At 40.0% G+C, this 15,181-nt stretch overlaps 1 protein-coding gene across 1 annotated transcript in view; it reads right to left on the bottom strand.

The window, feature by feature from the left end:
- lama2 (laminin, alpha 2) overlaps positions 1–15,181 on the bottom strand; it is a 222,311-nt gene that overhangs the window by 125,379 nt on the left and 81,751 nt on the right. The window contains exon 14 of the mRNA XM_087851825.1: positions 11,540–11,704. Within this exon, the coding sequence (XP_087707951.1) occupies positions 11,540–11,704 (165 nt within the window). The remainder of the gene's footprint in view (positions 1–11,539; positions 11,705–15,181) is intronic.

Genomic DNA, 15,181 nt, shown 5'->3' with positions numbered 1-15,181 from the left:
GGGAGCATACTAAAGTAAACATGATGAAATGGGAAGGTGTGCATGCTGCTGTTCAAGTGTGCAACGCCATGAAGGAGGGGGAAACTGGTAATAATGCTCCTGTTTATCAGTTTAATTAAATATTAAGTGGACAAAATATAGAAAATGAGAAGAGTAAAGTCTGGCTTTGTGCCAAGCAGTGGGTTTGGGTTTGGGTTTGGGTTTGGCACAGAGAAGAGGTGTAAGAATGAGTCACTGTAAGTTGGGTGTCTTCAACATATGAGTCACGTTTGACCTCAGTCCTCCTCCAAGGTTCTCAGTAGAGCCCTGGTGTAAGATGGATATGACTTTTCCATAATAATAAGTAGCCTAGTCAGAGTATTATAATTCAAGGGTTAGTCCATTCCAATTTTAGGATACTGTTGTTGTCCAAAAAGAGTTGGATTTGTGCTACAGCTTGACTTCTTTGTGAGTTTTGCAGAAAAAGGCGAAGACATCTTTCCTAAAGAGATATCTGCTTAACAACACCTGTTTTCTCATAACCACATAAAATTATTCAAATTTAGCTGATTTTGTTCCTTATACACACTTTTATAAAACACTACATCAAATTAGTCATTGATAGTTGTTAAAATAAATATGCTACTCATGTTACATTGTGTGCTAATGTGTATATGTATGTATGTAGAGAAATGACAAACTGTATTTTTATGATTTGTGAAATAAATAGAATTGACATTTCCCATCAATCTGCACTCAGACGAGAATGATGACAAAGTGAAAAGAACATGAGAAACACAGCAAACTTCTTAAAAATCTGAAACTGAATGTCTAATTTTACTAATCATTCAGCTTTTACTGTAAAAGTTCAAATTCTAGCCAGATGTTATTGGCTTTAATAACCCTTAGCCCTTAGTAAGGGCTAAGGGTTAGTAACCCTTAGTATGTAGAACTCTGATGGACTCAGAGGTTTGATAGGGACAAACCCTCACATATGCATGGCTGTGTGAAAGGAATATTCGCGCTGTACTTCAGGATAAAGCCTCAGCCTCAGAAATCCAAAGAACCTTGCTGTAGACTTACATGCTAAAATTGTGGGGAGCAAGGGTTCAAAACCTTTGCTTTGAATGTTCCCAGTAGCACAGAGGAGTCAGTAATTGCAAAAGAAAGAAGACCCCCTCCAGGAATTTTCATAGAGCTGGCGCTGCTGCCAAACTGAGCAAGAAGGTCCATGTGGGAGGTGACCAGGACCCCAGCAGTCATGGTAACAGAGCTTCAGAAGTTAGAGGTACATGGCAGCCCACTTGGTGTTTCTCAAAAGGCATTTAAGGACACCCTGAGAGCATAAGGATAAAGATTCTCTGGGGTGCTTCTCAACAGCAGGGACCAGGAAACTAGTCAGAACTGAGGGAAGGACGACTTCATCCAAATATAGAAAAGTCATTGGAGAATACCTGCTCAGGAGGGCAGCAACCTGAAGCTATAGGGCGACAGTTCACCTTTAAATGTGCACAAAAGTAAACCAAAGCAAACAATCAAAACACTGGAGTGGGTCCTGGACAAGTCCTTGACAGGCCCACCCAAAGCCCAGACTTAAGCTGTACTCAGTCAAGGCTCTGTACTGCATCCAGGCACTTTTGTTCCCTCATTACACTTGCCTGTTGAGTTGCACTCACTCTGTGCTTAAACGTCCAAGCATGAATATGTTTAGTTTTGTCTCTCTTACTCTCATACCATTTCTCTCTTTGATGCACGCAAGCTTTTCAAGCTTCATGCAGGCAACAAAGAGGTTAATCATTTTGAACTTTGTGGTTAAGTTGGTGACTGAACCACAAAATTTTGCATTTTGTGCTTCAGTCACGCTGTGTCCTCTCGCGTGCCTTAGAGATTTCCTAATTACTTAATATAAAACATTTCTTTGGCAGCAGTTGTTGAGGAAGCAGTGGTCCAACTGAACAGCACTCGAGAGTCCGGTGCACTGCACTGTGCATAGTGATCCCACTAGTCAAATGGACTGATTTTGGCATTAGCTTAGGCAAGAATGGTATGGATCTAAGGTGAGTACACCCTTAAACACCACAGGGCATTTTTGCACAGCACTGATGGTGGCAGTTGCCTAATCAGATGCAGTTATATAGAATATAATTAATCCAAATAGTATTTAGTTACAGAAACCAAAAACCCAGAAATCTGACTAAACCACAAGAGCAACAATTTGCAATGATTTGTATGATGATTCCTATATGTCTATTTATTTTCTCACATTACAAATAAACATACACATGTCAATTTTAAACATTTTCTATTACTTTTAGCGACTTTTGATCTCAGACGCTGCGGACATTCATGGAGATTTTAGAGGTAAGAATCAGCACCATCACTACTTTGAAGAAGAAAAGTACAGTAACCACAATTAAAGAAATTACTGTGTGTGGGGAGTAATGACATGCAATTAGCATGTAACTTTCTTTTGTACGTGCCACATGCCAGCTTCTTCACAGAAATGTGCGCCTGCTTTCTGTCAATTTTGCGAATACAAAAGCAGACAGTGGCAACAGATGCTCTCTTCAGGAGATTGGGCAGGGAAAAAAAGAGACGGGGAGGATGAGGAGGGGGACAAAGGAAATCACCCTTCAGGAAATGGAAACCAGATTGTAACAAAAGCCTTGGAAAACAAACGTCTCTAAAATGACAAACACATGGCACACAGAACATAACATAAGAAGAAGAAGACTTTTTCTGTGCTTGGCTGTATGAACACTTGCAGTTTCCCAGGACTGTGAGAATGTTTTGGCAGCTGTGCATGCTACAGAGGTCCAGGTACTGGCCTGGAGGTCCTCTTGTGTTGTTTGCAGCATTCTTTAATTGGGGGTCAGTCTGTTGCACCCTGACTCAGTAATAGCACACAGGAATGAGCCGGGCTTATCGGGTTCTTTGAGGTTCTCTGCAATGGATTTGGCCTCGAGTTCAGTTTGGCATTACAGGCAATAACTTAATATGGTCTTTTCACTTTTCTACCTAAAGTTGATGTTTGTGGCAAGAGGTTAGATCCCTAGACATACCTCACACTGTGCATGGCTACAGGCAATGACCTTTATATAACAGATGCGCACAGCCTCCAGCTGTAAAAAGTGGACAACATTTTCTCTGTTTCTAAAAGAAAAAAAGTATATAATTCTATTAAAATCTACCCTAGGGTCATTCTACATCAAATTGTCAAATATTTTAGACAATTTTCTAATCAACAGCTTTTGTTTTGCCTAAAAAAATTCATTTTCTATATTTTTCATACACTTAAATAGTCATATTTCTTTGAAAACAGAGGAACTGCCTTCAGCTGGACATCAGAAAGAATGCAGGTTTGAGGGTTTTTTTCATGCATGTTTTATTTTAAAAATCAAAATGTGTCAAAATGCAGGCTTATAAAATAGGCATCAGCAAAACCAGGGATGGCATCAAAGTCATATCCATAATTCACATACAGTCAACTCCTTCTTACTTTTATACACATGCATTAATTTTGGCTCATGTACCTCAGACAACCACTGAGGATTAGGGTAAAACTATTCAGATTTCACTGGGCTGCAGCTAAGATGATCTGGAAATAAATATAGTCAAACTTTATGAATTCTGGGTCACTAAAGCTAAAAAATGATGCTTGAAATTTTTAACTTTTAAAATAAGAAATGAGTAAAAAACTGAAAATACTGAATTTGAAGTGTTTAAAGTATAAAATTCAATTTTGTGAATTTTAAACCATATAATATCTCTATTTGACTTTTTGACTTCTACTGTGACTTTGGGTTTGACCTTCCTTGCAGTAGAAAGTCTATAATGCAATACACAAGTGATAGTTTTCACTTCCTTTCCCGATATGCCGTTGAGAGTGCTGTGAGTCACAAAGTGCAAAAGGTTGTGGAGACATTCATAGAAAGACATGCAGGCAACACGTCTACGTGACTTGCACAGCTCTAAAAATTTTCAGTAGGGGTGGAATAACCCTGCAGTTCTTTCTAATACATATATTGTCACTGCATATATCCAGTTTCTTATTCACATTCAGGTTAAGAAAACGTTGTTAATCCCAAACAAGGACAAGTTTGTGGGGTCAACTTTGTAGCTTACCCACACAACCTAGTGACGCAATCAAATTCACACAACTTAACGCATAACACTATTGTGTGTCAAGGCGCAGATCGACAAACAATAAGGTCAAAGAAAAACTAAATTAAGAATGAAATAGATAAATAAACAGAATAATAAGGACATATGTTGAAAAATGAAAAATCATAGAAAAATGAATCTAAATTACCCCATCGGAGTTAAGTAGCCTGATAGCTGAGGTAATGGACGTTAGACATCAATTTTTCCCTTTTCTACACAACAACTTCCTGAACTCACGGTTGGGCTGTTCATATAACGATATATATCGGATGACGATATAAAAACTAGTGATGTGCAGATCGATCCTGAAATATCGATTCCTCCGATACCAATCATTTATGTTGTAGAATCGATTCTCACATTAAAATATCGATATTTTAGTAAGTTAGGGTAAATTTGTAGTTTATCATTAACAGGAACACAGTGGAAAGAAACTATAACATTCGGATTGTCTACATTCAAAGGAACTACTTCCTCTTCTGCCTTTCATAGTCATGTGCGAAATACGGCTGTATAAATGTCTCGCAGCCCCTTGGCTTACGCAGTGCACACTCACAACAATGGCTGAGCGTAATTGTGCGGAACAAACAGCTGAGACGTGGTTTGCGATACATGTGGCAAAAAAGTGAGGTGTTGTGGCCATACTTGCCAACCTTGAGACCTCAGAATTAGGGAGACATTCAAGAGGGCTGTGGGGGGGATAAATACATTTTACAGTGTTTATTTATCGGATAAAATACGTTAAATGTCACCGTTATTATTGGCCGGCCTGGAAACAGCGGGGGTGTCCAAATTCAGAGGCTGCTTCCACTTGAGGACCTGGCCTTCGCGGTCTAAAGAAAGCCGGGTAGTACGTCACGAGCTCCCTCGGTTTTTGGGATTTTTAGGAGGGGCACTGAAATTCGGGATTCTCCCGGAAAAATCGGGAGGGTTGGCATGTATGGTTGTGGCAACATCACTAACCTTGTGAAACACCTCAGAGTAAATCATGTCACAGAATATGACGAGCGTATGTTGAGGCGAACTGAAGAGGAGGAGAGGGACAGGTGCTGCTAGGGCGAGACAGACGTCTCTCAAGGAGTCCTTTAGTGCTGCAGGCAGGCAAGGTGTTCAAATATAGCGCAACTTCAGTTTTTTTTATTTCTATGTGATGAACCCTACATTATTAAGTCATAAGAACAAGTAATCTGATGTCCTGTAATCATTATGATGCTATAATTTGAGATACAATAAATAAAATAAGTTTTTGTACAAAGTATTGGTATCGGATCAGTATTGTCGATACCACCCTGAATATTACTTGGTATCGGATCGGAAAGAAAATCAGTGGTATCGCACATCACTAATAAAAACGTCTATAGTTTCATTTTATGCTACCTTTGTTTCGTGGTGTCGCAAAATAAACTGTTTACGGCAATATTTTTTCATCGTTTTGATGGTCACTGTAGTGGCTATATTAATTTCTTAAAGTTCTCTTTCTCTTATATTTTATATAACCACACTACAGACGGACAAGCGCCTGTTTTTATGGGTTTTGGTTAGCAACAACGACGGTAACGCAATCGCGTGTCCGCTTGTTTATGTTCCACATAAACCTTTCACAATAAAGCTCAAGATCCTGTTGAGACTTTTCAAAATAAACTGAATCACGTGAAAGAGCAGATTGTTTACGGATGAGAAGTAAAAAAGAAAATAATAATAATAATAAAAAAATAAACCTTAGACTCAAACGTTAGAACAGGCTTTTCCCCGCAGCACGCCGTGTAATAAATACAAAGAAAACGGTGGCCGTTACAACATATGTCTAAAAATGTATAGTTTCATGCATCGGTTAAAACACTCGACTCCAGCTACATGATGCGCAGCTGGAAACACTTCCCGCAAGTCGAGCTGCCCGAGATTCACAGAATTTACAGAAAATGTTACATTTTTGTGATTTATATTGTTATCTGGACGATAGAATTCTTATATCGGGATATGAGATTTTGGTCATATTGCACCGCCCTAACTCACTGTCATTTTTTTGTTCCATACCTTTTTTTACAAGGCTATTGTTTGGTACATAAAGAAATAAAGAAATGTTAATCACATGAAACACACATAAAGAACCATTAAACCATGTAAACAGGTTTAAAATGTCATATTTGGGTTCAGCACATCAAAATCAGCACATCAAAATTCCTAAGAAAAAGCACAAACAACCTCTGAAAGACAGCTGACCGGTGTCTCCATATTCTTGTATATGTGGTTCAAATAACATTCCTTTCCATGAAGTTTTACAAGCTGCTAAGTGATGCACAGACACTAACATATGCCTTTGGCACTTGGAAAAACAAAAGGGGGAAGCAACATTGTTGAATTCTTAAGTGGTTGTGTGCAGGACTATGAATAGAATAATTATTACTCCAGAGAAGGTTACATATACTGTAAATCTGTATGCATATCTCATTCAGGAAGATGACACAGAGCAGCTCACTCTGTTGCCCCCGGTCTCTTAGAGCCAATCAATTATTGTTGTGTTCTTCCGCAGCTTGCTGACTCCTTAAAATCAACTCCATCATTTTGCGGTGTATCAGATTTGGAAGTTTTACTTTCTACAAGGTAACAGTTTTGGATTTAACATTTGAAAGACTTATGGATTCAATATAAGTGTTGTGTCAAAGTTCTTTCTCAAGTAAGTCTTATTATGTTTTCACTCAAGTTTATAATAACTTAGCTTTTTTCCTCCACATCAAATCTAATCAAAATTCATGTTATGGTATAAATTTATGTTATTTTAGAGCCCAAAAAATGTTCACCTTTACATATGGTATATAAGGCATGGTGGCTATACCAGCGTGTTTGTTTTAAAGTTTTTGTTTTAAAGTTCACATCCTGAAGACTTCTCAAATGGCTTTTTCTCATAATTTTTAAATTACTATCATATGTATTCTACAGTGTGGCCTATATTACATATCACTGTCTTTGTTCTGCTATGGTTGTTGAGCTTAAAGAAAGTCAAAGGCCTGAAGCACCATCCGAACAAAAGAAAATTTGATTTTAAGACCAACTGTGCAAACAAGAAATGAAGCCAATGTGAAGTTAATGGGCCACAGTTAATCCTCATGTTAAAATGTTCAACATTATAACAGATTCTTGTTAATGACATGGTTGATTGTGCCAGACAGGCTGGTCTGAGTATTTCAGAAACTTCTGATCTACTGGGATTTTCCCACACAACCATCTCTAGGGTTTACAGAGGATGGTCTGATAAAGAGAAAATATCCAGTGATGAAAATGCCTTGCTGATGCCACAGATCGGAGGAGAACAGCTAGACTGCTTTTAGCTGATAGGACAGCAACAGTTACGCTAAAGTAGCTACTTGTTACAAGCAAGGTAGAAGAGCATCTCTGAATGCCCAACACATTGAACCTTGAAGCAAATGGGCTACAGTAGCAGAAGAGCACCTAGAACATCACACCAACTGCCACCCCTGTCAGCTAAGAACAAAAAACAGGCTACAATTTGCACAAGCCCATCAAAATATAAGACTGCAAACAGTTTTGTGTAAACATCAAATCTCTCTTATCTCTACTCTACCTCCTGAACCAGTGTCACCCCTAGTGGTGATGGCGTAAGGGTGTGGGGGATATTTTATTGGAACGGGATATGCTGCTGATGAATCTGCAGCAAGTGTGTGATGCTATCACGGTAGACATGGACCAACATCTCTGAGGATTGTCTCCAGCATCTTGCTCAATCTCTCCCATGAAGAGCTAAGTTATGCAGTTACTAAAATAAAAGGGGTTCCAACCCAGTATTAGCAAAGTTTACCTAATAAAGTGTCCAATGAGTGTACATACACAGGCTATATGTGCAACACTTCTTTCCTGCTTTCAGACTTGAACTAACAAATAAACAAAAAGATGATATCCCACATTCAATATTCAGCACATATTCACCCTTGAGGCTCATCGCAGCTATTGTATTATCAGTAAGTATGAACATCCTACTAGCACTCCACATTTAATTATAAGAACATGTAAACACAAGTCTATCAGCCTCTATCGGCCTACGCTAAATTTGCCAGGAAATTAAATTATTTCATAATTCAGAAAAGGCACAAAACCAAACTCCTCTTCACTTTGCAATTAAATAGAGTGTTGATGAGTCCAGTTTCGTCCAAATTATGTGTTGCATGTGTTACCTGCTCTCTTCTAATATCTCCTGAAAGAGCAAAGTAGGACAGGGGATAAGCAGTGGAGATACGAGCCAAAATAGCAACTTGTTAACAAAGGGCAACAATGTATAGAGGAGCAGTTATCTTAACTTCAAGACCTGCTGCAAACTGAATACGGTTGTGTATCTATATACGTCTTGTTTGACTTTCAGGAATGCAATTTTGTGTTGCTGTACTGATAACCAGGTGTAATTATTTTCCTTTCTTTTTCTCTGGACCATGAGATTGCTATTTAGAATGAAAAAAAACTGGAAGAAATCAACCGCGAACTGACGTAACGGTGCATTTTCAGCCGTACAAGTCAGAAAAAGAAAGGGGAGGGAGAGAAGAAAAGAGGAAAGGGGAGGGCAAATCCATGTCATGCAATTAAGACCAGATTAGTAGTGACATTATACACAAACCCTACACACATTTGTCACTCTCATAAGTCACAGCTCATCAGCTTGCAAAAGGTTGATGTTTTTCTTACTGAGAAAAAGAATATTTTCCACAAAGACAAATTTCATTCATTACAACTGTGAGGTGTCAACTTCTATAACATTTTTCTAAAGAATCAGCTACTCCGCTCCTCCCTCAGGAGTGTAGCTAGTTTGCTTCTAAAAGAATTATCATTTTGTCTTCTTTGCATTGTCAAATGCACAAGGAAGACAAAAGCAAGGTGACTAATAGCTAGATAGAGTTCCTAAAGGGAGAAGAAAAGAAAACTCTATGGCTTTGCTCTCTGTTTGGCCATCTTCATCATTCTTTTATTCCCAAATTTTGTTGAATCTGTGAATCTGTTAGTAAATTAGCAAAGACTCTGTGCTGCTATTATCATAAAGTATTTGGTTTCTGATTAAAAAGCCAAAGATCTGCACTTTTGTGACAGAGGAGTGCTTCCTAAAACAAAATGACATTTTAGTGCAAGGAATACTTTAAGTGCTCCAAAAAAAAAAAGAAGATTTGAGAGATTAAGAAAGTCCAGGTGCTTGAATCAACTGCAGGTTTTTGAAGAACGACCAACAACTAAAAAACTTGTGGAACATTTTCTTAGATTGAGATTACACTCCACATCAAAAAGTTTTATTGTGATCCTTACGCTGAACCCCACTCATTTGCCCTCTGCTGGCAAATAAAGCAGAGACGGCTATTTTTTAAACTTGGCACTTTTAAATCATAGTAACGGCTGTTCCTGTGAATGAGCAGTCGCTGGACCTACATGGCACATAAACTACCCAATGAGCATCAGTGGAATGCCCTTCTGGACCAATGAGCATCCGCGAAGCGGGCGATCGGGCCAATGCGCATGCATGGCATTAACGATACAGAGATGGAGATGGAGCACATCATCACACACACATTTGTGCTCTTATATATCTGCTGCTAGCTTGTTATTACAAACATGGCCTGTCACTTCCAATGATACACGCTAACATGACAGATCACAGCGTGTTTGTGTGTGTGTGTGTATGTGCGTGTGTAAGTGAATGCGTAACATAGTCAAGTCACATAGCATCTATCTCTGTAACACAATCAGAGACTGAAGCAAAGAATCACTTTTTCATACAGTATTGCGTACTGCTTCTAGTGATCACACACACACATGCATGCACACACACACACACACACACACACACATACACACAGTGGTAATTTGTTTGTTTCCCATGTTTGGAGGCATTTGGTTCTGCTCTGCTGTCCCTAATGCCTCCAAAACACATCATTATCTGACTTATATAGACCTGGGAGTCTGTCTGAGTGTTAATGCGTGTGCGTATGTGTGTGTTTGGTGTATGCATGTGTGCGCGATGAGGGAAAAAAAACCACATTGATTATTGAGTTCAACAGGCGAAACACTGTTTACCCCAAGAGACACAAAGCAAGCGAAAGAGATAGAGAGAGAGAGAAGTGAGAGAGAAAAGAGCTTGGGGGAAGTAGAAGGAGATGATTTAGGAACAGGGAGGTGAAAAATGCGAGTCCTGGAGAGACGGAGAGAGAGTTAGAGGAGCACACCAATGAAAAGAAGCAGGGATGGAGGGATGGTTAGAGGGAGGGATAGAGGTTCAGACAAAGAAGTGAGATGACAAGCCAGGCCTGCCGGGTGCAAAGTAATGAAATTCAGTGGTATATTCCTCTAAGCCATGACACACAGACAAACATCACAGTCGGTCTGTTGTTGTAGTAGAGCAAAAACTCGACTTCTGAAACATGGACTGCAGCTATTTGCCAGCTGGAGTGATAAAGTCTAATCGTGGATACAGAAAGCCACGGCACAATTTCAAACAGTCGGCATTAGCAGAAGCTGATTCAGAGAAGCAGGGCTACGAGGGAGGTGAACATCCCAGCAGGACACATTCTCACCAGACTTCCACCCAGGGGATACATTTTGAGATCATAAATTGGATCTGTTTATATAGTGAAGCCTATCCTAATGATGCATCACGTTAGAACTTAAATATTTGCCCACCAGTGCTATCGCTACACAGTAATATAGTTAGAAATTCCCATGTCGTGAAGCAAATAGTCCGCTGAAGTAACCCGAAACATTAGCTTAAAGCTTATTGCTGCTGAAGTGTAAGATTAAAGATCGGATCAAAACAACGCACAACTGAGCTACTACTGTGACCTTGAGAGCATTTGGATGTGTCTACTTTAATGTTGGTGCTAATGTAGTTTCTCAGTTATCTCAAGTAAAATAGGCACAAAAAAAAAATCAGCAATCAGTGTTGACTGCTGGTTATTCAAAGGACACCAAATATATTCACTGACAATTCCATGTTATTTTTGGGGTCGTCTACAGTAGCTTTGCATTATTTATCTTAAACTGGGCCTTAGCGCAGCCCCTCAGTTCTTCATGTTTCTGAAACAAGTCGTCTCAACTCCTTTCCTTCTCTCCTTTAAGCCAACTTTCTTTTGATTAGCCGCACGCTGCAAACAAAAGACTCAAACAGGAGGTTGTGGAGCTTATGTTCTCAATGCAGGAGCAGTGTGCCTGAGATTATTAGGGATTACCAGGAGCATAATAGACAGGCAAAAGCAGAAAAAATGGCCTATTGTCTCGCACGGGTTCCTTGCACATACACTGACCTCATTTTTGGAAACACTGGCCATGTTTAATATAAAGAAAACAAGGAAAATCGTAATAGGTGTTATTTAAGCTATTTGTAAAAGTCTCAGAGTGTGTGCTTGCAGCTGACCTTGTTTCCTAAGTATAGTCCAGGTGCATTCCAATAGTAGGCGGTGCCAAGATCGTCCACAACATCTAAGTGTCGCACGCTGAGATATGGGGGGGTCTCTCTGTGAACGGACCACACCCTCCCTCCCGTGTTGCCAACCAGGTGCCAGCCTGTCAGAGTGGTCTCCTATGAACACAACATCCAGGTTAGAAAAAAATATTTTACTTTCAGTTCCATCTATTTCAAAAACAAATTTTTTACTCTGATCATGCTGGCATGGCTAGACTGCAGTTCCCCATGTCACATTTCAAAGTACACAAAGAATATTTCTGTGTAGGGGTTGTTAAAAAATTCAACACCCAAATTGTGAGGCACGATCTGTGTGAAGAGACTGTGGCAGGATTGCACCTTTCCGCTCTCTTCTGCAATCGCGGAAGTACACATCATAACAAGACGTCGGCTTTCAACTTCAAGTTTTTGTTGGGGTTTTCTGTTTTCAGCAGGTTTGCTGTTGCTCACTTAAACTGCGTGAGTCATGTAGAGATGTAAGATGTTTATATATAGTCATCAGGAAAAGAATTTATATAAATATGTAAAGGGAGAGTCTGAAACAGAAAAGCAACATACAGTATTATTTCTGTCCACACAACAGAGCTGCTTACTGTCAGCACATCAGTAACATTGACAGCAAACATATTAAAGCAAGGCATGTTCAGTGTAGACGGACAGGTTTTACTCATAATGCCCAGCTGGTGGTTCGGATTTGCTACTTCACACAACTGTCAACACTCTGACTCTTTTAATAGATTTGTTCATCCACCACCTGAGCTCCTTCTTTTCTATTACCAAAGTTGCAATGTATTTTTTTTGTGTACCTATTGTGTCCAGGTAGTCTACTGCCAAACGTCAACTTTGTTTTATTGACTTCTCGTTCCTGCCCTAGAATCCTCTGTCTCAGCAACCCTCTCATGTCCTTCTTCACTGCATTCATGGACCTTCTCCTGTTTTCCTCCTGCCTGGCAGCTCCATATTCAACATCCTTTGTCCAGTATACCCACTATCCCTCTTCTGCACATGTCCACATCATCAGAGCTTGGTCTGCCTCCGTTATACCCTTATCTTCTGTATTGTGGTCATTCCCAACCAAACTCTGAGCATCTTCAACTCGGCCTCCTCCAGCTCCACCTGCTGCCTTTTCTGTTATTGCCACTGTCTTCAAACCACAAATCACAGCAGGTCTCACCACCACCTTGTAAACCCTCATTTACATTCACCCACTCCACCCTACCTGCACTCTGTCATGGTCCGGGTGAGTACGGGGTTTTTCCACTCCGCTGGGCTCCACCTTCAGGCAGAGACTCCAATCAGCTTCCACACCTGGTTCCAATCAAGTCACCAGCATATAAGACCAGCATTCACAACAGACCTCTGCCAGATCTTCTGCTAACTCACGTTAGTGCTAGGCCGCCAAGCCCTTGTGAGAGCCCTTAACTACTGCTTTTCTCCTCACCGTGTTTTCTTTGTCATAGGACCCACCTGGCAGTCGCACTTCCCAAGCTAAACTACTCACATCTCCGCCTGGACGCTGGTTCTGTCATCTGGTTGCTTCCTTTCCATCATTGGACTACACCTGCCTGCCTCCCTGCCAAGTCCCTCACTCAAAGTATATTCTGGATCCTCTCTGGACACTCCTCACCCGGAACCCCTTGGACACCCCCTCCTCGCATGACACTTTAACCTGCAACACTGACTGCGTACCTCCATCCAAGCCGCTGCCCCTTTTTCCATTCCCAGGATCCATCCATGAAATCTAGCACCTAGTCATAGCACTCAGAGTTTCATGTTCATAGTTTGGCCTCATAGTTCTCAGTTCATAGCTTCCACAGTTCATAGCGTTCTTCGTTCATGGCATTCATAGTTTCCTGCTTTGTAAGCACTGTAAATAAAGCACTGTGTTCACGCCCGTTTTGCCTCCCTCGGTGTCTGCATTTGAGTCCACACCCACAGCCTGGCCCTCTCGGCCGTAACACACTCTCTTTTTCACCTTTATTGTACACTGTATGTTGCTTTGGATGCTTCACCCCAGGTATCTCAACTCATCCATCTTCACTGTTACACCTGCCTGCCTCTCATTCACACACATGTATTCTCCTTTGCTTCTACTGACTTCCAATCCTCTTCTCTCCAGCACACACCTCCACTCCACTACTCCTCCTCTACACTCCTCTTGTCCATACTCTCAGTACATCACGGTGTCATCTATGAACATCATAGCTCATGGTGACTCCTGCCTGACTTCATCTGTCAATTTGTCCATACCACTGCCTCCAAAACCCCAAAACCTTTTTACAAAAATCCTTCAAGCAAAATAAAGGTGGTTTATATAGATAAACTCATGAGCAGGAAAATGATTACCTCTAATGATACTTTATTATAAGAGGTAATTAAAAATTAAAAGCAAAATTCAAGTTAAAGTCAACATATTACTTCAGGTTAATTTAAAAAAAACTATAGAAAATGTCTATCATGTGATTTTTTTTTTATGTAATTTATTGTAGATGTAATTAGTTGATTGAGATAAAATATTTTTTTTTAACAAAAATGTCAAAGTTAAGCTTTTGGTAACAGTTTTGTAAATCTGCCACATGTCAGCTGGAAGTTTGCAATCGACGCCTTGAAAGAGATTTTTTTTCTTAAATCCTGAAGGATTTTGTGTGTGTTGATGTGTGTGCGCACATGTGTGTGTTTGTGAATCAGAGATTGCTAGACACACATCTGTCATTGTAATTAACCTAACCTTGGCTTCCCCTTTTGAAAACACACACACACACACACACCAACACACACACACGATCGGTGTCTAAATCAGAGCTGTCATCCTGTCAGCGTCTCCTCTCTCCTCCTCTCCCACCCTGCCTGTCAGTCAAAAACTGTTTTCCTCTTGCTTCACCTCTCTCCTCCCTCTTGCCTCTTGTCTTGTTTCTCCCTTCTCCTTTCTAGTCCTGTCCTCTTCCTTCCTCCATATTTTTCTTTCTCTTCATGTCTCTCACCTCTCTGTTCCCTCCAGACTCTCTATGCAGTTTTGTTTTTCTGCTTAACATCCTACTGATTAATTTCCAGATGTTTTTAATGTTTGCCAGATCCAAATTACTTTACACCTGGTGTCAGATATGTTCAGGCCCTGAAAGATATTTATTAAACTGATGCAGCAGTGTGGATGAGTAGTTTTCGTGTCATCTAAAAAAAAGTGTTTTGAGCGATAGCTTAAGTGATTGTTTTGTTTGTTAGGAAAATGTGTATTATGGACCTACATTAGAAACTCACAATCTGAAAAATTTCACTTTAAAATATACTGAAGGCCTGGTCAAACCAATTTATTTGATTAAACAAAGGGGTAAACAGTAGTTGGTAAACTAATTACTAACTCAATCACAAAAACTTGTGTCAAACTCAGTGTCAGTGCCCAAGCTTGTTAGCTTTGAACCTAGTTGAACATTATGACAAGGTTATTTTAGGTGACTGAAACTAAATGGAAAAACTAAAACTACCCATCCATCTATCTTCTTCTGCTTATCCAATTCAGGGTTGTCGGGGTGCTGGAGCCTATCCCAGCTGAGTTACACTTCAGTTTAATTCTTTTCGCAAAATTTGTTATCACAGCTT

This window comes from Neolamprologus brichardi, chromosome 15, assembly GCF_056152115.1.
Source record: "Neolamprologus brichardi isolate AB-2024 chromosome 15, ASM5615211v1, whole genome shotgun sequence".
Taxonomy (NCBI): Eukaryota; Metazoa; Chordata; class Actinopteri; order Cichliformes; family Cichlidae; genus Neolamprologus; species Neolamprologus brichardi.
This window is presented reverse-complemented; position numbering and strand designations above follow the sequence as displayed.